This window comes from Anthonomus grandis, chromosome 16, assembly GCF_022605725.1.
Source record: "Anthonomus grandis grandis chromosome 16, icAntGran1.3, whole genome shotgun sequence".
NCBI lineage: Eukaryota > Metazoa > Arthropoda > Insecta > Coleoptera > Curculionidae > Anthonomus > Anthonomus grandis.
Window position 1 is genome coordinate 21,621,801 of NC_065561.1, and position 25,558 is coordinate 21,647,358.

Genomic DNA, 25,558 nt, shown 5'->3' on the forward strand with positions numbered 1-25,558 from the left:
TTTTTAACGTTTTTCAAAAAATGTACAGAATTTTGAAAAAAAAATTTTTTTGGAAAAGTCCATTTGTTTTTCCAAGAATTTCATAAAAAAACGATATCTTCAAAACCAGTAAAAATAATATATTGAAAATTTTTACACGTATTCCTGGAATAATTTGACTTGACATGTATTTCAGCGTTTTTCAAAAAATTTACAGAATTTTGAGAAAGAAAATATTTTTTTGAAAAGGTCCACTTTTTTCCAAAAAATTCACAAAATTCTAATTATATCAGTATCCCGAGCAAATAAAAATGCAGTTAACTGAAAACAAATTTTTTAAAAATTCAGTACTAAAAACATTTTAAGTACATTTGTACATTACGTATTACATATTACATATCTAGGTACCTATTACCTAACAACCTAACTAAAAAGTCTAAAAACAAACTTGAGACAGAAACACATCCTTCAAAAATACAAAATAACTTTGAAATTAAACAGTTAGTTTTGTTATTAAAAAATAAAATATGCTCTTAAAAACACTAAGGTATTTAAAGGTAAATCACTTAAACGAGATCTAAGTTTAGTCGCAAATGTGACCGCCGAACAAAAGGCCCTTTCAGCTGCGACACTTGTTGGCGGTACTGTCAGTAAATATTCATAACTATATGTTACAAAAAATCGGGATTTTCGGGACATACAGCAATCCCGGAATTTTCGGGATTCATTTTCGGGATTAAAAATCCCAGTCTGGAAACCCTAATACCCATATTTTGAAAACCAGTAAAAATAATATGAAATTTTGAAAATTTCTACACGTATTCCAGGAACAATTTGACTAGACACCTATTTTGTGTTTTTCAAAAAATTAACAGAATTTTGAAAACAATTTTTTTTTTGGAAACGTCGATTTTGTTTTTAAAAATTTCACAAAATACCCTATTTTAAAAAACTGAACAACTATTTCAGGGTCATTTCAAACATTTTCTATGTTAATTCTTACTTTACTATACTAACCTTTTTTATCCATTGATTGTAAATCTAGATACAATGTGCTAAATTCCCTACAAATTCCTTTTTTTCTACTTAAGTTAATATTAATAATAATATCTTTCTTTAGCAAAAAGAAAACATTCAATAAAAACATAAATGAAAAACAAAGTAAATGTTGGCCATAACTCTATCAGGACAATTAGTCCATGGATGGTCTCGGGTAATCCAGAAACGGTATCTCGATTCCAGAAATATCCTGTCAAAGGTAGACCATTAATTAAAACCAGATTTATTTATTAATAAATATAATGGTAATACTACTGTCATTTATTAAACCATTGTGACATTTTCATAACTAAGTAATATACAAAATCAAAGTTTTTAAAGTGATCAAATTTCACGCAAATACATACATTCAACCTGTTCAGTAGAGTATAAAATAAAATAAAGAGTGTTCCATAAAAAAAAATGCACTTTTTTATATAGTAAGGTATTAATTAAATCGTACCATCGCCATCGGTCGTCAATCAGCATGTATAGTACTAGGTAGTAAATAATATAAAGCATATATTGTACTATATAAGTTTTTTATTAATATAGAGCACATCAGATTTAATAAAATTCCTTATTATAAGTAAAGGTGATTAGTATCGAGATCACATCAATTATTTATAAACATGTGTAATATTTCACTTAAATATATCCCTAATAAATCAGAGTTTGTTAAGATTGAATCACAGCAGCGTTTGTGGACGACATCAGGCCCTTTTCCTTAATTTCCGTGATGTACCCGTAGGTTTGATGTACTAAAAGAAGTTAAAAAAAAAATTAATTACAGTTTCATATAATAGAAATCCAATACCTTTAAAATCGTTTTGGTAATAAAACAACATCTCTGAAAATATCGATCCTGGATAGTCGGGAACTTCGGCGGTACCCCCGTATTTCGGCGGGAGACTTTCCGCGCCGATTTTATCGCAGAGCGACTTCAAATCGGTCCCGTGAAAAAATAACTGTAAACGGAAAGTTAAAAAGTGTTAGTATAAAAAAAACGTTATAAAAACTAACTAAATTAATGCACTTTTTGGCGTTTAATTAGATGAACTTACAAAGGTTTTAGGATGGACTCTTTAGGATGGATGTCAGCTTTTTTTATTATTTTTTTTTTGTTTATATTGAATATAGTATTTAAAAAAAATATTTATGGTTTTGTAGTATTTAATTTTAAAATTTGAATTTCGCGGCTTTAGCTATAACGTCATATGCGTTGACAGTGATGAGAATGGACAAGTAGAGATTATTATGAGGTGACTCGATTATGGCCAAACGTATTAATTTATGTATTTGAAATTATGGACTTATAAGTTATGAGTTGCAATTTGTGTATTTTTTTAGCCGTATAAAAGGCCATTGTACATTTTATTAATTTTTGTATATATTGAACTCTGCTGCCGTTGTTATGGGGCGGCTGGATTATATAACAAAAAATCTTCTTCAGTTTTTTATTATTAATAAGTTTTTTACTATCAAAATTAACTTTAAATGCTTTGATCTGATTCAATTTTTTAACAGTTCTAGAACTGTTAAAGAATTAAAATTTGATCATTTTAAACATTTTTATTCTGTATATTACTTGGTTATGAAAATGTCACAATGGCTTAATAAATGACAGTGATATTACCGTAATATTTTATAATAAACTTAATTAAAAAAAAAGGAACTTGTAGGGAATTTAGCACATTGTATCTAGATTTACAACCGATGGATCAAAAATGTTAGTATAGTAAGGTAAGTATTAATATAGACAATTTCTGTAATGATCCTGAAATAGTTATTTAGTGTTTTGAGATATGGGTATCGGTATGTGAAATTTTTGGAAAAAAAAAATCGACTTTTCAAAAAAAAAAAATTTTTTTTTCAAAATTTTGTGCACTTTTAAAAAAACGGTGACATACGTGTCCAATCAAATTATTTCGGGAATACGTGCAGAAATTTTCAAAATAATATTTCTACTGGTTTTTGAGATATGGATATTTTGTGAAATTTTTGGAAACAAAATTGACTTTTCCAAAAAATATTTTTTTTCTCAAAATTCCGTTAATTTTTTAAGAAACGCTGAAATAGGTGTCTAGTCAAATTATTCCTGGAATACGTGTAGAAATTTTCAAAATGTTATTTTTACTGGTTTTTGAGATATGGGTATTTTGTCAAATTTTTGGAAAAAAAATTGACCTTTCTAAAAAAGTTGCGTTTTTTCAAAATTTTGTAAATTTTTTCAAAAACGCTGAAATAAATGTCCAGTCAAATTATTCTTGGAATATATGTACAGGGTGGTGCGATTTCGACTGTTTTAACAGAAAACTCGTATTTTCCGAACAAAATCCGTAATCAAAATTTTACTATGTCAAACTGTTTGACCGCTAAGGGGCGTTTCTTGAATTTGGTCGATTTCGGTAATTAGCCATAATTTTTTTGCTATTAAAGATAATTGACTTCTGAAAACACTTTCTCAAGGTACTTTTTAATGATAAATATTTTTATGTTATATATTTTTATACAGAGTGTATCATAAAGTTGATTTTCCAAAAAAAAAAATTTTCTTATGGAACACATATTATTTTTTTAAATATTCTTAAAGCCCTTGAAATCCTCTTTTCAAAAATATATAACACCATACATCTCATTTTAGCTGTTTCCGATATTTCCGATATTGACCGATTTTCCGATATAAACAATCGAAATTGCAGCACCCGGTATACATTTTCAAAATAATATTTCTACTGGTTTTTGAGATTTGGGTTTTTGTGAAATTTTTGGGAAAAAAAATGGACCTCTCCAAAAAAAAAATTTTTCTCAAAACTCTGTCATTTTTTAAAAAAACGCTGAAATAGATACCTAGTAAAATTACTTCGAGAATACGTGTAGAAATTTTGAAAATTTTATTTTTACTGGTTTTTGAGATATGGGTATTTTGTCAAATTTTTGGAAACAAAATTGACTTTTCCAAAAAATATTTTTTTTTTCAAAATTCTATTAATTTTTTGAAAAACGCTGAAATAGGTGTTTAGTCAAATTGTTCCTGGAATACGTGTAGAAATTTTCAAAATGTTATTTTTACTGGTTTTCAAAATATGGGTGTTTTGTGATATTTTTGGAAAAAAATAAACCTTTTCAAAAATATTTTCTTTCTCAAAATTCTATTAATTTTTTGAGAAACGCTGAAATAGGTACTTAGTCAAATTATTTCGGGAACCAATCGAGGGGTCGATATAAAAAAGCATTTTCTTATAGAAAAAAGCCAAAACCCGCATTTCATAAAATGTTACCAAACCAAAAAATCAAATGAAAGTAAAATCAATAATGACGTATGCATTCCTACCACCTACCGGAATGTATCATGTATATTTCATTATAGCCGATTCCAAGCGGTAATTACCGTTCCCAAATTGTATTAACCAAACACGTCCAAGACACGTTCCTAAAGAGAAACTCATTTTGTAAACCGCTATTATATTATTTTATATTTTAATATATGTATTCTTATTTAAAACAAAACTCTTTTAATGATCTATAATCTCAATTTAATTAATTCCATAATCAATTAATAAATTGATATATTTAAAATAACGTATATGGTTAAAGATCTCTAAAATTCATTGAGTCAAGAGGACACCAAAAAATATTAATTGGCCAGGCAGTGAGAAAGCAACGTTTGAGAGAAATGTGTGTAAGTTGGTGTGTTGGAAAAATGTTGGAAAAAATACAAATTATTCCAGGAACACGTGTAAAAATTTTCAAAATTTTATTTTCACTGATTTTTTGAGATATAGGTATTTTGTCAAATTTTTGAAAAAAAAATTGACCTTTCCAAAAAAATTGTGTTTTTTCAAAATTCTGTAAATTTTTTGAAAAACGCTGAAATAGATACCTAGTCAAATTATTCCGGGAATAGGTGCAGAAATTTTCAAAATAATATTTTTACTGGTTTTCAAAATATAGGTATTTTGTGAAATTTTCGAAAAAAAATGGACCTTTCCAAAAAAATTTTTTATTCAAAATTCTGTAAATATGCAATACTTTTTAAATATGCAATTTCTTCTTTTAAGGCTGATGTTTTCAGCCAATAGTATATCAACTTTTCATTGAGTGCATTAGTTTTACTGACTAATAGGTCTAAGGTACAATTCATATGATCTATCAAGTTTTGGTCGATGCATATATCCTCAACTGTCAAATCAAATTGCATCAAATCCTCGATCTCTCGGGTCTGTTGCTACTATCAGTACATGTTTTACATTTCCAACTTGTTTTCTTTAAGTGGAATCCTCACATTTTCACACTTTCCATGAAAAAACTCGTTACACTCCGTACACTCGATAATTCCCTTAATATGAGCCCTAACAACTATATGTTGGAACAAGCAGTTATTTTGAAATAAAATGCCCATTTAGCGAAAATATTTTATTAAACAAGCTTTTTTACAACGTTTAATATTGTTTTTATAATTTATTTATATATTTTAAGTCATTTAGTATTTAATTACTTGGTAAATAATTGAAAAATGCTGACAACTAAATATTGGAACAAGTTTTAAAAAAAGAAAATACAAATTAGTAAGGCGTAACGTCGCCCTTAGCTTGAATAACAGCCTTAACTCTATGAGGCATTGTACCAACTAGACCTTCACAAAATTCAGGGGTGAAACTATCCCATATTTCCTGTAGTTTAGCACGTAGTTGTGGCAAAGTACGCTGCGGACTATTTCTTAGGCGTTGCTTCATTTTGTGCCAAAGTGTTGTGTTTCGATTAGATTGAGATCCGGGCTGCTAGAGGGGTGTGACCAAACTTTAATATTATGTTCCCCCATCCATTTTTTGGTAGATTTAGCAGTATGACATGAGGCACCGTCCTGTTGAAAGATAAAATCTCCAGATAGATATAAATTTGCTGTACTTGTTAAAAGCGAATGTTCGAGAATGTCTTGATATTTTTCTGCATTTACTATGCCATCAATAAAGTGTAACGTTCCCAACCATTTAGCTGACCTACAACCCCACACCATGATGCCCTGTGGAAACTTTACAGTCCTTTTAAGACAATCCTTATGGAATGCTTCTGTTTTGTCCCGAATCATACGCTTTCGATAATCTCCGACACAGACATCAAATTTGCTTTCGTCGCTATAAATAACTTTGCTCCAATTTTCTTTGGTCCACGAGAGTTTTGATTTGGCCCAAATGTAACGATTCCTTTTTTGAGCCTCCGTTAACAATGGTTTTTCTTTGGCCTAGGCGCATGGGCGCAATTAGGGGGGGGCTTAGCCCCCTTTAAAATGAAATTAGCCCCCCCAAAAAAATTGTTCAAAACGTAAAAAAACAGAAAGTATAAGACTTAAAGAATATGTGGTTAAAGCTTCCACTTCCGCAGTACCCGAAGAAACGTTCTTAAATTCACCTTTGATAAAAAATGAGGCACAAAAGTTTTGGCTAATTTCAATTTATTATAGGTCTCTCGACAATATAATAAATCATCTAAAAATAAAATTTTCTTCCGAAAGTCAGAAATTAGCTAAATCTGTCTTCAATTTTTTGCAGATGGATTTTGATGGTAGTTTGGAATTCATTAAATTGTATGGAGATACCTTTTTAATCGATAAGGAGCTATTAAAAGCTGAAATGACCGTTATTGGGAATTGCATAAATAAAAGCCAGAGCCACAACATTCCCATTTCTGATATTAAAGATGTATTAAGAAAAGAGACTTTTCCAAATGCATATACCCTTATGCAAATAGCATTAGTTTTGCCAATTTCTTCAGCGCCCTGCGAACGCTCTTTCTCAACAATGAGAAGAATTAAAAATTGGTTTAGGTCAACGATGGGTCAGGATCGATTTAGTTCTTTAGCACTAACCATTCTTAGTAATAAAAGTGGTCTAACAAAGTCATTGTCGCCAGATGAAATTTAAAAAGAGTTTTTAAAAAAAGGAAATCGAAAACTTTTATTAGAGTAGTTATAAGATAATTTTATTGGATTTCATTTTATTTAAGGACATTTTAAATAAATTTTGCTTTTACTATTTTTGAAGAATTTATTAAAATGATTTTGGTTTTGAAGGTGGCAGACAATGGAGAAGTAATATCTAATTGTCGGATTTGCATTGTCTTAGTTAATTTAAACAAAGTTAAACACGACGTTTTGGTTGGTAAGTATCTCCAACCATTACCAAGTGTAAACTGCTAGTTTACACTTAATATAACATTTTAATATAATAATGGTTGGAGATACTTACCAACCGAAACGTCGTGTTTAACTTTGTCTAAATTAATTAAGTCCGACAATTAGATATTAAAATGATATTATTTTGAACTTTGAAATTTTTCTTGAAAGTTTAAATTTTTTTAAAAACTACCTAGCGACTTTTGACTTTTGGTGTGTATGCAATATACTCCAATACATATACAGAATGGTTCATACATTATGGATATTGCAATAAAATTCAGAAATGTGTTCCTTGGATGAAACCTAATATGAAAATAAAAGTAAAACAAATTCATAATATTATATGTATATAGTACAGCAAATTAGAATAAAAGCTGTTTAAGACTATTCTTTTTTTTTTTAATAATTTTAACGGCTTATAAGTGAAAATGAAGGTGCCCACCAAAAAATTTGTTACCGTCCGGCGGACTTTTCTTTGATGGCCACCCCCTCACCTCTTTGTGCAACTCTGCCCCTGGATGGGGGCTAACCCATTTTTGAGGCTCTAACTTCGCCCATGCCTAGGCGAAAAAATGCAAATAATATAGCACAGAACAGCCTATTAAACATACCTTATAAAAACTAAGACCGTTCTTGTGGATATATTTGCGGCAGCATTCTCTGGAAACATTTATTCCACCTTGCAGTTACTTGAGTATTTCTTCTTCCCGACTTACACATTTTAATCAAGTTCCTTACATTTCTTTGAGAAACAACTTTTGGACGTCCTGAACTTTTGCCGCGAACACCAATACTGGCAGTTTCACCATATTTTTTAATTATATTAAATATAGCAACATTTAATTCACTGGAGATTTCTCGCATTGTTTTCCCTTTATGGTACTGCCGGATAATAATTTCTCGCACTTTTAGATCAGTAGGTTTTTCACGAGCCATTATTGTATTTTACTCGTAATAAAAATGACAGTAACTGATTATTAATGGTCAAGTGACGCATCAAAATTTTTATTGTAGACAACGCACTACTTACTTTTGTTTATTCAAAGCCATTTTCGCGTCATGCTAATAAAACTGGAAAAATATGAGCAAAAGCAACCCATATTCCAAAATTTTTTGATTATCAAACAATTAAATAAATATTATTTAACATCAAAATTTCAATAAACCTTAAAAATAATTCTCTAAAACATAAAAAATTTTCAATTTCGTGTTTGTGACCCAATATCTTCAATATTGCGGAGGGTTGTTGGGTGGGGTCAAAAATAAAACAGAAACCTGTTTACCTAAATGTCGACTTTTCGACTTATATTAAGTCATCCTCAGGACACTGAAATGGATTCAAGTAATTACAGAGATAAAACAAAGTAATTTCAAGTACATAAAAAACACTATTAAAATAAATGTTCTTTAAGTTACAAAAATTAAAACAACAAAAAACAAAAACCACGACACAGTTAAAATTACATTCAGGTACAATCCGTTAAAAGAAATTTAAAAAAAAAAACAGTATAAAATTAATTTTTTTTTTCTTTTTATATACATTACACCTCTTACCTAAGTCTAGGTTTCTTAAGTTATAATTAAAATAGGAGCGTAGAGTTATTTTTAACATGAGTTAAATTGTAGGTGTTACTGTGGGCAAACCAGAATCAACAATAAGCCAAGAAACAAATGTTTTTATTCTTCCGAGCGTTTATTTATTTAATTTTTATGATTCAATGTTATGTTGATAAGTTAAGGATTAGTAGATAAGGAAGATGTATGTATCTATACGTTCAAAACCAGAAACTTAATTTGTTAATACACTGTGTGATCTAAATTTGGGACATACACTCTTTGACAAAAATAAATTTTATGTTTTAGTTTTATCTTTTTGGTAGTAAATTAATTAAATTATAGTAATATGCATTTAGATCATCGGTGTCTTGTTTTTTATTTATGCTTTCTTTATACTTTTTTATATTAACTATTTCAAGTAAAATTCTTTTTTTATAATTTGATTCTCTGCCAATGATCCGAGTGCTGTTAAAAACAAATTGGTGTTGTTGATTGAAGGAGTGTTCTGCTAGAGCAGTCTTCCCAGATGCTGCGTAGTTCGTTGGTTTTACGCTTCTTTCGTGTTTGCTAATTCTGGTTTTTAAGTACCTGCCCGTTTGACCCACATACAGACCTTTACAATCAGAACAGGGTATTTTATAAACCACGCCACTTTGTAACTCATTTGGTGTTTTATCTTTTAGTTTTGAGAAGTATTTGTTGATGGTATTTTCATTTTTGAACGCTATTCTGACTTCATCAGCAGAAACAACTCCTGATAGCCTTTCAGAGAAACCTTTGACATAAGGAATTTTTGCAAATTTATGATTTTGGTTTTCTTTGACTTTAATAGGTGTAGGGTTGTTGTTTAGGATTTTATTTAATAGTTTATGAGGAAAATTGTTTTTTAGTAAAATATCTTTAATTTTGTTAACATTTTTTTTATGAAAACTGGAGTGAGATAAGGCTATTGCGCGGGATTTTAGGTTGCTAATTATGTTTAAATGAGTGATTTGATTGGTAGTTAAGAAATCTCTCAGAGAAAGTGGGTTTGTGATACCAATCAGTGATGATTGTATTATCTTCTGTTCTGATTAATAGAATGTCTAGAAATGGAAGTTTGTTATTTGTTTCACACTCTATAGTGAACTGTAATTTAGGGTGGAAACTGTTAAATGTACTTTTTATGTTTTCTATTTCAGTTTTTGGAATACACGTGGCAATGTCGTCAACGAATCTTTTAAAAAATGGTAACCTAAATTTTATTTTCCCCATATAATATTTCTGTAATTCTGACATAATCAGATCAGAACATATAGGTGATAGACAGTTACCCATTCCAAGACCATAGATTTGTTTGTAATATATATTATTGAAAGTAAAATAACTATTTTCAAATACAAACTCTAAAAGACTTAAAAATTCTTCTAAAGGGATATTACAGTGGTCTCTGATAAGGTGCCATTTATTTTGGACTATATTTTTAATTAAATCAGTTGGTATGTTGGTAAATAAAGATATTACATCTAATGACAATACTACAATTTAACTCATGTTAAAAATAACTCTACGCTCCTATTTTAATTATAACTTAAGAAACCTAGACTTAGGTAAGAGGTGTAATATATATAAAAAAAAAGAAAAATAGAAAAAAAATAATTAAATACTGTTTTTTTTTTTTTTTTTTAAATTTCTTTTAACGGATTGTACCTGAATGTAATTTTAACTGTGTAGTGGTTTTTGTTTTTTGTTGTTTTAATTTTTGTAACTTAAAGAACATTTATTTTAATAGTGTTTTTTATGTACTTGAAATTACTTTGTTTTATCTCTGTAATTACTTGAATCCATTTCAGTGTCCTGAGGATGACTTAATATAAGTCGAAACGTCGACATTTAGGTAAACAGGTTTCTGTTTTATTTCTGACCCCACCCAACAACCCTCCGCAATATAAAAAATTTTATTAATTTATTATTTTTAAATAAAAAAAAATAAATTAAAAGAATTACGGTAAACTGGAATTTTATTCGTAAAATGACTACTTGTTCCAATATATAGTTGTTAGGGCTCGTATCATCAAAACCTTGTTTACACTTGTAAAACGTAGAACGGTGACACTCGCGTGATGCACCTCCGGTCTCCGCCATGGTCGGTGACCGAATCAAAAACACTAAAATAGGTACCTAGTCAAATTGTTCCTGGAATACGTGTAAACATTTTCAATTTTGTTATTTTTACTGGTTTTTGAAATATGGATAATTTGTAAAATTTTTGGAAAAACGCTGAAATACAGTAAATACAGTAAACCTTAAAACAGTATGTCTATTACTTTTGGCAATATCCTCAATAATATACTAATTTTTGTATGTATTTTAAGTTACAATCTTCAATTATATTTAATAAAAGCCTTTTTTAAAGGAATTTTGTCGAGAACAGACATTCTTAATTTTGTTATGAAATCTTGTTTTTTTATACTCTTTTTTCAAATAATGCCGCTGTCATAATCACTCAATCTACTATTGAGGACCGATACTAACATAGAACTATCATACGAAAAATTAATGTACCTACCCTCTTCTTAAGATATTCACCTAAAAACGGCTTAAATACTGCATAAAGCATGTTAAAAATAAACGGCTGATTTATCACGTGGATCCCTCGTAATCTCACCGGAGCACATTCCTGGAAAGTCAACTTTTTTTAAGGTCAAAATATTTTATACTCAAACATACCTGGACCCAATGCACTATTAAATTAGCCATGGTGGGTGAAAATTGATAAACATGATTAAGGGATAACCCTTCCATATTCAGGATAACATTGACGCCGCCGACTTGGGTCTTTGGCTCCATCATGGCGATTTCTATCGATACCATTATCGATCTGAACATGTCTTCTAGTGTTACTTCTTTTGGTTTCCATTTGCCTAATTAATTTCAGTAATATTAAACACATTACTTAATTGGCTAAAATTCACTTACTTCCTGCATTAATTATCATAATCCGTCCACCGGTTGAGCTTCTGGTAGGTAAGATCGTGAACACTTCACTGTCGAAAACGTGTCTTACTCCCTCGGGGGTGACGTTTAATCCTCCATATTTCGGGTATTTCACTTTAAATTTGTAGAATTTTTTCATCATTTTAAAGGCTTGTTCCGCATCACATTTGAACGGACGTAAGAATTTTAGGAGGAATTTGTCGTCGTTTAGTGGTAAACTTAAGCCAGTTTCGTCTAGAAGAAAAACCATAATCATAATGTTTAAATATTGATTTAAAATACTCATAAATTCTGGAAGAAGGAATGTTTAACAGGTGCTCATTATGAAGATCTCCTTAATATTGCTCAAAAATTGTTTGTGCAGCAAGGTTCAAACTTTTGGTGGATGTTTTAAGGCATAACTTAGGGACCAGTTAAGGTATGTCCATAATTTTTCTACTTATGTAGTTATAAAGAAAGTCTTGAGAATGCTTTTGAGTGCAAAACCTGATTCTGGAGTTAATATTTGAGGAGTTTTGGTAGAGGCATTGTTTTGCTAATTTTATTAGTAATTTTTCTCTTCTCTTGAGTATATTGAGTACGAAATAATTGAAATATTTTTAAAGGTGTTCTGGGGGAAGAAAAGTCGCTTCTTTCGTAATAATTTAATAAGAGGGCGATTTTTGTGAAAATCTTCGTATTTTGGAAGATTAAATTTAAAAAATTTTTATTCAAATTTTTGTGGAAAAATTTACTTTATTTTTTTACAAGCAAACTACAACTCTTAGAAAAAATTGTTTTAAGCAAAAGTCATGTAGAATAACTCAGAGTATCCAAGAGTGAAAAAATATCAATGATATCTTTGATAGAACTCGAGAAAATGGCAAAAAACTAAAAATCTCAAATGTGATTTTTCACGCTTTCTATGGAGAAATGATTTTTTTTTATTTAGGTAAAGTATACTACTCAAAATTCTCTATTAATATATTTCTTACGACTTTTTCCAAAAAATCAACCAAAAGCGAGAAAATATCCCTTATAAAAATTTTTATAAATTTTTTATGAAAAATTTACTTAATTTTTTTACAAAAAAATGACAAGTCTTGGAAAAAATTGTTTCAAATAAAAGTTATGTAAAATAACTCAGAGTATCTAAAAGTGTAAAAATCTCAATCGTATCTATGATAGAACTCGAGAAAATGGCAAAAAACCAAAAATCACAAATGTGATTTTTCACTCATTTCGTGGGGAAATTCATTTTTTTTTATTTATGCAATATATTCTAGTCTAAATTCCCCATAAAAAAGTTCATTAAGACTTTTTCCAAAAAACCAACCAAAAGCAAGAAAATGTCCCTTAAAAAAATGTTTATTAAAATTTTTGTAAAAAATAAACTTTATTTTTTTACAAAAAAACGACAACTCTTAGAAAAAATTGTTTCAAATAAAAGTTATGTTAAATAACTCAGAGTATCTAAAAGTGCAAAAACTTCAATCATATCTATGATAGAACTCGAGAAAATGGCAAAAAACCAAAAATCACAAATGTGATTTTTCTCGCTTCCTATAGAGAAATTATTTTTTTTTATTTTTGCAAAATATGCTACTCTAAATTCTCCATCGAAAAGTTCTTTATGATTTTTTTCAAAAAACCAACCAGAAGCAAGTTATTTTTCTTTAAAAAAAAATTTACATTGAAATTTTTGGGAAAAATTATTTTTTTTACACAAAAACGTCAACTCTTAGAAAAAATTGTTTCAAGTAAAAGTTATGTAAAATAACTCAGAGTATCCAAAAATGTCAAAACTTCAATCATATCTATGATAGAACTCGAGAAAATGGCAAAAAACTAAAAATCACAAATGTGATTTTTCACGATTCCTATGAAAAAATTAATTTTTTTTATTTTTGCAAAATATGCTACTCTAAATTCTCCATCGAAAAGTTCTTTATGACTTTTTTCAAAAAATTAACCAGAAGCAAGTTATTTTTTTTTAAACAAAATTTACATTAAAATTTTTGGGAAAAATTATTTTTTTTACACAATTTTTTTGCAAAAAAATGGCAACTCTTAGAAAAAATTGTTTTAAATAAAAGTTATGTAAAATTACTCAGAGTATCCAAAAATGTCAAAACTCCAATCATATCTATGATAGAACTCGAGAAAATGGCAAAAAAACAAAAATCACAAACATGATTTTTCACGATTCCTATGAAAAAATATTTTTTTACACAATTTTTTTACAAAAAAACGTCAACTCTTAGAAAAAATTGTTTTAAATAAAAGTCATGTAAAATAACTCAGAGTATCCAAAAATGTCAAAACTCCAATCATATCTATGATAGAACTCGAGAAAATGGCAAAAAACTAAAAATCACAAACGTGATTTTTCACGCTTCCTATGGAAAAATTAATTTTTTTCATTTTTGCAAAATATGCTACTCTAAATTCTCCATCGAAAAGTTCTTTATGACTTTTATCAAAAAACCAACCAAAAGCAAGTTATTTTCCTTTAAACAAAATTTACATTAACATTTTTGGGAAAAATTATTTTTTTACACAATTTTTTTACAAAAAAACGTCAACTCTTAGAAAAAATTGTTTCAAATAAAAGTTATGAAGAATAATTCAGAGCATCTAAAAAAGCAAAAACCTCAACCGTATCTATGATAGAACTCGAGAAAAAAGCAAAAAACCAAAAATCACTGATGTGATTTTGCACTCTTTCCATGGGGAAATATTTTTTTTTTATTTTGGCAAAATATACTACTCTGAATTTCCCATCGAAAAATTTTTAATGACTTTTTTCAAAAAACCAACCAAAAGCGAGTTAATGTCCCTTAAAAAATTTTTATTAAAATTTTTGTGAAAAATTAATTTAATTTTTTTACAAGAAAATGGCAACTCTTAGAAAAAATTGTTTCAAATAAAAGTTACGTAAAATAACTCAGAGTATCCAAAAATATCAAAACTTCAATCATATATATGATAGAACTCGAGAAAATGACAAAAGACTAAAAATCACAAACGTGATTTTTCTCGTTTCCTATGGAAAAATATTTTTTTTTATTTTGGCAAAATATACTACTCTAAATTCTCCATCGAAAAGTTCCTTATGACTTTTATCAAAAAACCAACCAAAAGCAAGTTATTTTCCTTTAAAAAAAAATTTATTAAAATTTTTGGGAAAAATTATTTTTTTTACACAATTTTTTTGCACAAAAACGTCAACTCTTAGAAAAAATTGTTACAAATAAAAGTTACGTAAAAAAACTCAGAGTATCCAAAAATGTCAAAACTCCAATCATATCTATGATAGAACTCGAGAAAATAGCAAAAAACCAAAAATCACAAACGTGATTTTTCACGATTCCTATGGAAATTTTTTTTTTTTTTATTTTTACAAAATATGCTACTCTAAATTCTCCATCGAAAAGTTCCTTATGACTTTTATCAAAAAACCAACCAAAAGCAAGTTATTTTCCTTTAAAAAAAAAGTTATTAAAATTTTTGGGAAAAATTATTTTTTTTTACACAATTTTTTTGTACAAAAACGTCAACTCTTGGAAAAAATTGTTTCAAATAAAAGTTATAAAGAATAATTCAGAGCATCTAAAAAAGTAAAAACCTCAACCGTATCTATGATAGAACTCGAGAAAAAAGCAAAAAACCAAAAATCACTGATGTGATTTTGCACTCTTTCCATCGGGAAATCATTTTTTTTAATTTTAGCAAAATATACTACTCTGAATTCTCCATCGAAAAATTCTTAATGTCTTTTTTCAAAAAACCAACCAAAAGCGAGTTAATATCCCTTAAAAAAATTTTATTAAAATTTTTGTGAAAAATTAATTTAATTTTTTTGCAAAAAAATGGCAACTCTTAGAAAAAATTGTTTCAAATAAAAGTAATGTAAAATAACTCAGAGTATCCAAAAATGTCAAAACTTCAATCATATCTATGATAAAACTCGAGAAAATAGCAAAAAACCAAAAATCACAAACGTGATTTTGCACGCTTCCTATGGAGAAATAATTTTTTTTTATTTGGGAAAAATATACTGCTCTAAATTCTCTATCAAAACCATCTTTATAACTTCGAAAAACTAACCAAAAACGAGTTAATTGCTTTTTTTTCCAAAAAAAATCATCCTTCCTCATACCTGGGAACTTGCGCATAATCAATGGATTTGCATTTTCAAATCAATTTCTCTATTGATTGACTTAATGGATTTCTATCAATTTTTTGGCAGTTGCTTCTAAGTCTGTGTTCCTGCAGTTAAAGAATACAAGAAGCTTCTCTTTTTTAGTAAATACCTCTCATTTTTAGACGTAGTGTAAGGAATATCCGAAAAATACGGTGTCAATAATAAGGTTCAAGAAACCACAAAAAATTACATTGACGATTTTAAAATTCAACTTATTTATTAAAATTGCGGCAGTAGGTACGTCAAATTCGTTATTAATTACAATTATATATCAATAAACAGTGTCAATTACAAGTGAGAAACAGATGGAGTAAAATATTAAAATACCAATCAGTGGTTGTTGAGTGTTTTTTCTTAGGTTGAATGATCAATTAATTTATACGTATGTTTTAAAATGTTGATCAAGGCAGTCGAACGCCCTACTGAGATCACTAAAAATACCAATAAAGACTGAAGTAAATTTTCCTATTAAAAGTCTTATATGAATGGAATAAATCATGAAAGTAATGTTAGTATGCCGAACCTAACTAGAAACATTAAAAACTCATCTAGGAGCTTATGAGAGACATTACAAATCAACTTTGACTACCTGGAATAGTCTCAAGAGTGACACTAATTAATTAAAATTAAAATTATTCCAATAATTTATTACTCAACGACTTTAATTAAATAACCTCATTTAGGTCTTTACCGAAAACTGTAACGTCAGTGGTATATTAACATGTTTATTGCTCCAAGGATTACATATAAATCAATTAAGTTTCCTAATCACCTTATCTTACAAACTAGTGTTAATTGAAATTGTTATTGACCTATTTGAGGAAATACGTAACCGCGTCAAATTAACATGAACAAATCAAAACAACCGCAATAATAATTGACCTTTGGAATTCTCATTGATCGAAATTCAAGAGAAATTGGTATACATACGAGTCGGATTGTACAACACCGAAAATAATAATAATTGTTTGCAAATGCTCTTGAACGCGAAGGTTAACCGATTCAAGACCGTTTGTTGGTTTTTCGGTTAATTCGTTAAATATAGCGAGTATGCGTTACCTTGAATTAACTCCCTAAACTTCTCCAATCCTTCGTTTAATCTCTCGGGGGTTTCTAATAACTCAGTCTTGGCTCTTTCGGCAAACTCTCCCGATAAATCTTCCAAATCCAGTCGCAGCTCGTAGTTACCTAATGTTACGTAAGGGATTCCTTCTTGGTCCGTTTCTACGCGAATGGTCATGTTTTAGGTCTGAAAATAATAATAATTAAAAACAAACTGGTTTTTATTTAAATTATAATTTGTCTGCTATACTAATTAACCTCTTTAATTAACAAAAATTAAAAATAATTTGCCATGTTTATAGATCTAACTAAGGCCTTTGACATAGTAGCACATGAAAGTCCCTTTTATTGCTGGTAAAAATGGATGAATGTACTAGCGAGTTTTAGAGTAATTATTTAAGGCATAGTTCTTGCTTCATTATTATTTATAATAAGCATTGATAATATAGGCTCAATAAATTGCCTTGGAAGTCTCATATCTTAGGCAGACGACACCGCAATTTTTTATGAAGGAATTACATAAAATGGATGGACGTTAGAGATATGATGGTTAAACGTAAATTGCTTTTTTTCTTAATATTTCTAAAACAAAATTCACGTCATTTTGCTGCAAATTTGCTGTGCAAGTACGCGAGTATTTGGCTCAGCGGTTTGGGCACCGTTGGATTGCCGGAGGTGGAGCAGTTTCTTGGCCTCCTAGATCACCCGATTTAACGTCGCTCGATTTTTTCTTGTGGGGACATGTAAAGTCTTTATTAATTTCTAAAACTACTAAAGGACCATTTACAAGTAATACAATTAGACAATGATCAGTCTACTTAGATTTTATTGACTCAATTTCAATGTATATTTTTTATTCGAATCATGTTTTATAAAAGTAAATTATACCCTAGTAATGAACTTTCTAAACATGGTAAATTACTTTTAGGAATTTAAATATATATAAAAATTAACATTTTTGAAAAATCAAAAAATGGGGCGTGGCCAGCGCTTTAAGGGAAGAAAATGTGTTAGAATTACCGTAAAATAGTTTTTGGAACAAAAAATGCAAAATCAAAAAAATCGATTTTTGGTCCGAAATTTGAAGGGGGTACCCTAGGGAAATTCTCTGAAAAATGGTTTTAATTTTTTTTTTGGAAAATCTTTGAGTCTGAGAGAAAAATGGTTCCAACAAAAGTTGTTGGGCCTCAAGAGAACTTTATTTTGCAAAATATTTCACATTTTTATCTATGGTCATTTTCGAGAAAATTGAAGAAAACTAGTTTTCATATTTTCCCAATTTTCTCTGAAACCATGAGGAAAATTGGTGTTTTTCTTTTTGCATTGGATCCCATGTAAGAAGGCCAAAAAAAAAAAGCTACAATACCGTTTTGCCCTAAATCGCATATTGAGAAAGTTACGGGCGATTTTCTAAAAACAGCCTCATTTTTAAAACCAAAAATTTCGAAAAATTAAAATTTTCGAAAAATCAAAAAACAAAATTAACACAAGGTAGAGCATTAAATTGGCATCAAAGAAGCTTAATAACATTTTTTTATAACTTCAAAAGTAAGGCCACAAAAAAATTTTGAAAATTTGTATTCTTCAAAAAATGAGCGCTAACTCAAAAAAATGGGGCGTGGCCAGCGCTTTAAGGGAAGAAAATGTGTTAGAATTACCGTAAAATAGTTTTTGGAACAAAAAATGCAAAATCAAAAAAATCGATTCTTGGTCCCTAGGGAAATTCTCTGAAAAATGGTTTTAATTTTTTTTTTGGAAAATCTTTGAGTCTGAGAGAAAAATGGTTCTAACAAAAGTTGTTGGGCCTAAAGAGAACTTTATTTTGCAAAATATTTCGCATTTTTATCTATGGTCATTTTCGAGAAAATTGAAGAAAACTAGTTTTCATATTTTCCCAATTTTCTCTGAAACCATGAGGAAAATTGGTGTTTTTCTTTTTGCATTGGATCCCATGTAAGAAGGCCTAAAAAAAAGCTACAATACCGTTTTACCCTAAATCGCATATTGAGAAAGTTACGGGCGATTTTCTAAAAACAGCCTCATTTTTGAAACCAAAAATTCTGAAAAATTAAAATTTTCGAAAAATCAAAAAACAAAATTAACACAAGGTAGAGCATTAAATTGGCATCAAAGAAGCTTAATAACATTTTTTTATAACTTCAAAAATAAGGCCACAAAAAAATTTTGAAAATTTGTATTCTTCAAAAAATGAGCGCTAACTCAAAAAAATGGGGCGTGGCCAGCGCTTTAAGGGAAGAAAATGTGTTAGAATTGCCGTAAAATAGTTTTCGGAACAAAAAATGCAAAATCAAAAAAATCGATTTTTGGTCCGAAATTTGAAGGGGGTACCCTAGGGAAATTCTCTGAAAAATGGTTTTAATTTTTTTTTTGGAAAAATCTTTGAGTCTGAGAGAAAAATGGTTCTAACAAAAGTTGTTGGGCCTAAAGAGAACTTTATTTTGCAAAATATTTCACATTTTTATCTATGACCATTTTCGAGAAAATTGAAGAAAACCAGTTTTTATATTTTTCCAATTTTCTCTGAAACTATGAGGAAAATTGGTCTTTTTCTTTTTGCATTGGATCCCATGTAAGAAGGCCTAAAAAAAAGCTATAATACCGTTTTGCCCTAAATCGCATATTGAGAAAGTTACGGGCGATTTTCTAAAAACAGCCTCATTTTTGAAACCAAAAATTTCGAAAAATTAAAATTTTCGAAAAATCAAAAAACAAAATTAACACAAGGTAGAGCATTAAATTGACATCAAAGAAGCTTAATAACATTTTTTTATAACTTCAAAAATAAGGCCACAAAAAAATTTTGAAAATTTGTATTCTTCAAAAAATGAGCGCTAACTCAAAAAAATGGGGCGTGGCCAGCGCTTTAAGGGAAGAAAATGTGTTAGAATTACCGTAAAATAGTTTTCGGAACAAAAAATGCAAAATCAAAAAAATCGATTTTTGGTCTGAAATTTGAAGGGGGTACCCTAGGGAAATTCTCTGAAAAATGGTTTTAATTTTTTTTTTGGAAAATCTTTGAGTCTGAGAGAAAAATGGTTCTAACAAAAGTTGTTGGGCCTAAAGAGAACTTTCTTTTGCAAAATATTTCACATTTTTATCTATGGTCATTTTCGAGAAAATTGAAGAAAACTAGTTTTCATATTCTACCAATTTTCTCTGAAACTATGAGGAAAATTGGTGTTTTTCTTTTTGCATTGGATCCCATGTAAGAAGGCCTAAAAAAAAGCTACAATACCGTTTTGCCCTAAATCGCATATTGAGAAAGTTACGGGCGATTTTCTAAAAACAGCCTCATTTTTGAAACCAAAAATTTCGAAAAATTAAAATTTTCGAAAAATCAAAAAACAAAATTAACACAAGGTAGAGCATTAAATTGGCATCAAAGAAGCTTAATAACATTTTTTTATAACTTCAAAAATAAGGCCACAAAAAAATTTTGAAAATTTGTATTCTTCAAAAAATGAGTGCTAACTCAAAAAAATGGGGCGTGGCCAGCGCTTTAAGGGAAGAAAATGTGTTAGAATTACCGTAAAATAGTTTTCGGAACAAAAAATGCAAAATCAAAAAAATCGATTTTTGGTCCGAAATTTAAAGGGAAATTCTTTGAAAAATGGTTTTAATTTTTTTTTTTGGAAAATCTTTGAGTCTGAGAGAAAAATGATTCTTACAAAAGTTATTGGGCCTCAAGAGAACTTTATTTTGCAAAATATTTAATATTTTTATCTATGGTCATTTTCGAGAAAAATGAAGAAAACTAGTTTTCATATTCTACCAATTTTCTCTGAAACTATGAGGAAAATTGGTCTTTTTCTTTTTGCATTGGATCCCATGTAAGGAGGCCTAAAAAAAAGCTAGAATAGAAAGTGAGTTAAAGAGTTGAAAATTGGTACATAGATTCTTCTGATAAAATCATTGGACACCTATTTCAGCGTTTTTTCATAACTTTTTTAAAAATAAAGATATTAGCCTTGGAAGTTGATAAAATTTAAAAAAATATTGAAATTCTCTCAGCAAAAAATGCCCATATCTCTGAAACTAAGGTAGTTAGAGACTTAAAACTTGGTATATAAATTCTTCTAATAAAATCATTGAACACCTATTTCAGTGATTTTCTATAATTTTTTTAGAAATAGAGAAATTAGCCTTGGAAGTTGAAAAAAAATGCCAAAAAAAAAACTAAAATTCTCCCAGCAGAAAATGCCCATATCTCTGAAACTAAGGCAGTTAGAGACTTGAAAATTGGTACATAGATTCTTCTAATAAAATTATTAGACACCTATTTCTACGTTTTTTTATTTTTTTTTTTTGACATAGAGAAATTAGCCTTGGAACTTGGCCAATATGTCAAAAACACAAGCATTGAAATTCTCTCAGCAAAAAATGCCCATATCTCTTAAACTAAGTGAGTTAGAGACTTGAAAATTGGTACATAGGTTCTTCTAATAAAATAAATGGATACCTATTTCAGCGTTTTTTCATAATTCTTTAAAAAATACAGATATTAGCCTTGGAAGTTAAAAAAAATTTTCAAAAAAAATACTGAAATTCTCCCAGCAGAAAATGCCCATATCTCTGAAACTAAGGCAGTTAGAGACTTGGAAATTGGTACATAGATTCTTCTCATAAAATCACTAGACACCTATTTCAGCGTTTTTTTATATATATTTTTTAAATAGAGATATTAGCCTTGGAACTTGGACAATATGTCAAAAAACAAACATTGAAATTCTCTCAGCAAAAAATGCCCATATCTTTTAAACTAAGTAAGTTAGAGACTTAAAACTTGGTATATAAATTCTTCTAATAAAATTATTGAACACCTATTTCAGCGTTTTTCCATGATATTTTTTTAAATAGAGATATTAGCCTTGGAAATTAAATAAAATTAAAAAAAAAATAATGAAATTCTCTCTGCACAAAATGGCTATATCTCTGAAAATATGTGACCTAGAGACTTGAAAATTGGTACACAGATTCTCCTAATAAAATTATTGGATACCTATTTCAGCATTTTTCCATAATTCTTTTAATAATAAAGATATTAGCCTTGAAACTCGAAAAAAATGCCAAACAAAAAACTGAAATTCTCCCAGCAGAAAAGACCCATATATTTAAATCTAAGTGAGTTAGACACTAAAAAATTGGTACATACATTCTTCTGATGAAATTATTAGACACCTATTTCAGCGTTTTTTTATATTTTTTTGAAATAGAGAAATTAGCCTTGGAACTTGGACAATATGTCAAAAAACAAGCAATGAAATTCTCTCAGCAAAAAATGCCCATATCTCTGAAACTAAGGTAGTTAGAGACTTGAAAATTGATACATAGATTCTCCTAACAAATTCATTGAACACCTATTTTAGCGTTTTTCCATAACTTTTTTAAAAATAAAGATAATAGCCTTGAAAGTTGAAAAAATTTAAAAAAATACTGAAATTCTCTCAACACAAAATGTTCATATCTCTGAAACTAAGACAGTTAGAGACTTGAAAATTTGTACATAGATTCTCCTAATAAAATAATTGGACACCTATTTCAGCGTTTTTCCATAGTTCTTTTAAGCATAAAAATATTAGCCGTGAAAATTGAAAAAAATTTTAAAAAAATACTGAATTTCTCTAAGAGGAAAATGCCCATATCTCTTAAACTAAGTGAGTTAGAGACTTGAAATTTGGTACATAGATTCTCCTTATAAAATTATTTAATACCTATTTCAGCGTTTTTTCATATTTAAAAAAAGAATAAAGATATTAGCCTTGGAACTTGGACAATATGTAAAAAAACAAACAATGAAATTCTCCCAGCAGAAAATGCCCATATCTCTGAAACTAAGGCAGTTAGAGACTTGAAACTTTGCACATAAATTCTTCTAATAAAACCATTGGACACCTATTCAGCGTTTTTCCATAACTATTTTTTAAATGGAGATATTTGCTTTGAAGGTATGCCTGGAATAATAAAAAAATTTATATTAAATACCTGAAACACCGGTTTCAATAACACAGAACACAATTTTGGAGATCTGATCTGGAATATATCAAATATTCCCTAAAGTGCCTGGAAGGCATAGAAAATTCCCTGGACCAAAAAAATCACGTTCAAAGCCTGGAAGGCACAAAAAACACGTTAAAAGTCTGGATAACATAAATAAACGAGGTCCAATGGTTCCTGATGGGAAGTAAAATAAGAGTCATTTCATTTGGACAATTTTATACTTTCCAGAAAAGCCTTGAACACATATCTGGGGTATTTTTTTACAGGGTTTTTAATTATTTAGTGTCATTTATGTCTTCTAGGTTTAAATTTGTGCATTTCCTTAACTATCCAAGTTACTTTATAGAGATATGAGGTATTCCACTAAGTTTTCTATTTTTTTCCGAAATTTAAGCGAAGTTTCAAACACTTCTCTGAGATTCAAATCACTTTCCATGATAATGCACTAGTTCTAACTCTCACTCACTAGGGTTACATTAATTGTAATTGGTCCATTATTAAATTACACTTATATGCTATTTGTTTCTACTATACCCAAACTATATCATCGTCAATTTTCGGATGTGCAGATTATTTAACTTAGATAAAATAAACGAAATTCGTTGGTTAAATATGGAAAATAGAAGGCTACGAGAAGCCTTTTTTTCATGAACATTTTAATACACAAAAATTTATATTCCTATTATTTAAAGCAAAAATAAAAACCAATATATAAAATATGAAAGCTAGAAATACCAGAAATAAAGCCAAACTTATTATTCTCAAACATAAAAAGGGGTTTCTATAATTCTATAAAGCTGTATAACAATTCTTTGGGTGATAATATAAAAATGCATCCTAGGACTTAATATTTCATAAATAAATAGAATTTGATATATCACTAATTTTTTTTTTGCCATATCTGCCTGGGGTGTATTATTTCTTATTTGTATTTTTCGTTTGGTTTTTCTCTTTATTTCCCTCCTAAAAGTTTTGAGTCTGATAGACATGTAATTTTTACATATATACAAAACGCTGTCTATTGGCTATCTGTTAACGAGGTTAAGTTTGGGTAGTCCAAGGCTAGACTACGCTAGTTAATAAGAATAAATTAATTACATTCTAAAAAATTACTGTAACAATATTTTACGTTAAATAAAGACGTTTATTATACCTCGTACGATAATCAGGGCAATTTAAGGTATTCGATATAATGGATACGATTATTTATGGAACCATCGTAGGTTAATAAAAAAACTACTCTACATAGAACACTCGTGATCCTTAAAAGCAGACAATGGAATGAATAATAACGATTAGTTTAATAATAGTTAATTGACCTTATATGTGTGATTTCTGACCGGAAAATAACAATGACTTTGTGTTTTAATTAAAAACAAGCGATAGATACTTTAGGTATCACGTTGAAGCTTGTTTGTGTGTTTAACTATTTGTTTTAGATTATTTTATTTAATTGTAATGGTCTTTTATTATAATTCTTAATGAAGAGTTTATTTATGACTCTGATTAAAAAATCATGGATGTTCAATATTTGATAGCATTTTTTCCCTTAGTAGTATTGTGTTTTCTAATATCCACTTGTAGAGCAACAGATTCTTATATTCCATCAAAAATTTGTAAAAATACTTTGAAAAATTTCGAAAATGTCATTTTTAGTGCAAAAATGCCAATATCTCAAAAGCTATAATAAAAATTGACTTTTTCATAGCGACACTTTGAAAATTACTATTGTAACAAATAAATTAATATTGCAATGAATAGAAAATTGTAATGCTTTTATGACAAATATTTTTTAACCGTAATCCCAACTACTTTATAACTTTTTGACTATGTTAACTACATAGCAAAGAAACTACATTAAACAAAGCATCTCCCTCATTTCCAATATGAACAATAAAACTAGTAGAATGCGTCATACCTCTCAGCAGTACCACAGTCAACGAACGGACACAATAAAACAAAAACTATATTAAGAGAAATTTCACTTTAAAATGTGCGATCAGTAGTAGCAACACGAGAGAACCTCGCCGTTTATACTGTTTTAATACACTATCTATACGTTCGACCAGCTATACTGTAATGTAATGAATAATGTGGAGTAGAGATTGCAATGCGGTGCGATGTCTCATTTTGTAAATAAATTATCCTTTTTTGTAAGCGATTTTTAATGGGTGGGATTCAATAATAACGCGGAAATTGACCGCTGGAATTGCGTTATCGCATGGTATAACGAGAATCTGAGCAAACATTTCAGAGATATTGTAATAATATGTTTTATGAAACAATGTCCAATAGAAGATGTTGTTTGCTACCGAATTTCTAAGCAATTTTGCCCTCTTGGGGTTTCTTCGTCAGAGGCATAGTTTTTGCTTAAAAAAATAAAATTCAATATAATTATATCTAAAAATTAAATCGGAACAATCGTTAATGCTATTAGTTATTATGTTTTCTTAATATTGGTTGTGTTCAAAACGTAAAAAAACATCATTTGGCTATCTTGTATATGCGAAATAGCAAATGTAAATTATATTCGAATAATAAATAACAGTAACTCTCACGAGATGTGT

At 28.8% G+C, this 25,558-nt stretch overlaps 2 protein-coding genes across 2 annotated transcripts in view; one reads left to right on the top strand and one right to left on the bottom strand.

Moving 5' to 3' along the window:
- Positions 1–1,540: 1,540 nt before the first annotated feature.
- Positions 1,541–25,076, bottom strand: LOC126745819 (alpha-tocopherol transfer protein-like). Its single transcript, XM_050453838.1, has 7 exons — positions 24,910–25,076; positions 16,971–17,160; positions 11,708–11,959; positions 11,459–11,652; positions 11,298–11,408; positions 1,835–1,985; positions 1,541–1,778 (listed from the first exon to the last, which is right to left on the bottom strand). Exons 2-7 carry the CDS (start codon positions 17,149–17,151, stop codon positions 1,696–1,698), a joined length of 972 nt encoding a protein of 323 aa, XP_050309795.1. The 5' UTR covers positions 17,152–17,160; positions 24,910–25,076; the 3' UTR covers positions 1,541–1,695.
- The window catches only part of LOC126745815 (T-related protein), a 70,893-nt gene continuing 47,947 nt past the window's right edge, over positions 2,613–25,558 (top strand). The window contains exon 1 of the mRNA XM_050453829.1: positions 2,613–2,760. The gene's annotated coding sequence lies outside the window, so the exon portion shown is untranslated. The remainder of the gene's footprint in view (positions 2,761–25,558) is intronic.

Coding starts and splice junctions, on each gene's coding strand:
- LOC126745819 (XM_050453838.1), bottom strand. CDS start 17,151: ATGACCATTCGCGTAGAAACGGACCAAGAAGGAATCCCTTACGTAACA. Junction 11,653..11,707: donor TATGATAATTAATGCAGGAA/GTAAGTGAATTT, acceptor GAAATTAATTAG/GCAAATGGAAACCAAAAGAA. Junction 1,779..1,834: donor TTACCAAAACGATTTTAAAG/GTATTGGATTTC, acceptor AACTTCTTTTAG/TACATCAAACCTACGGGTAC.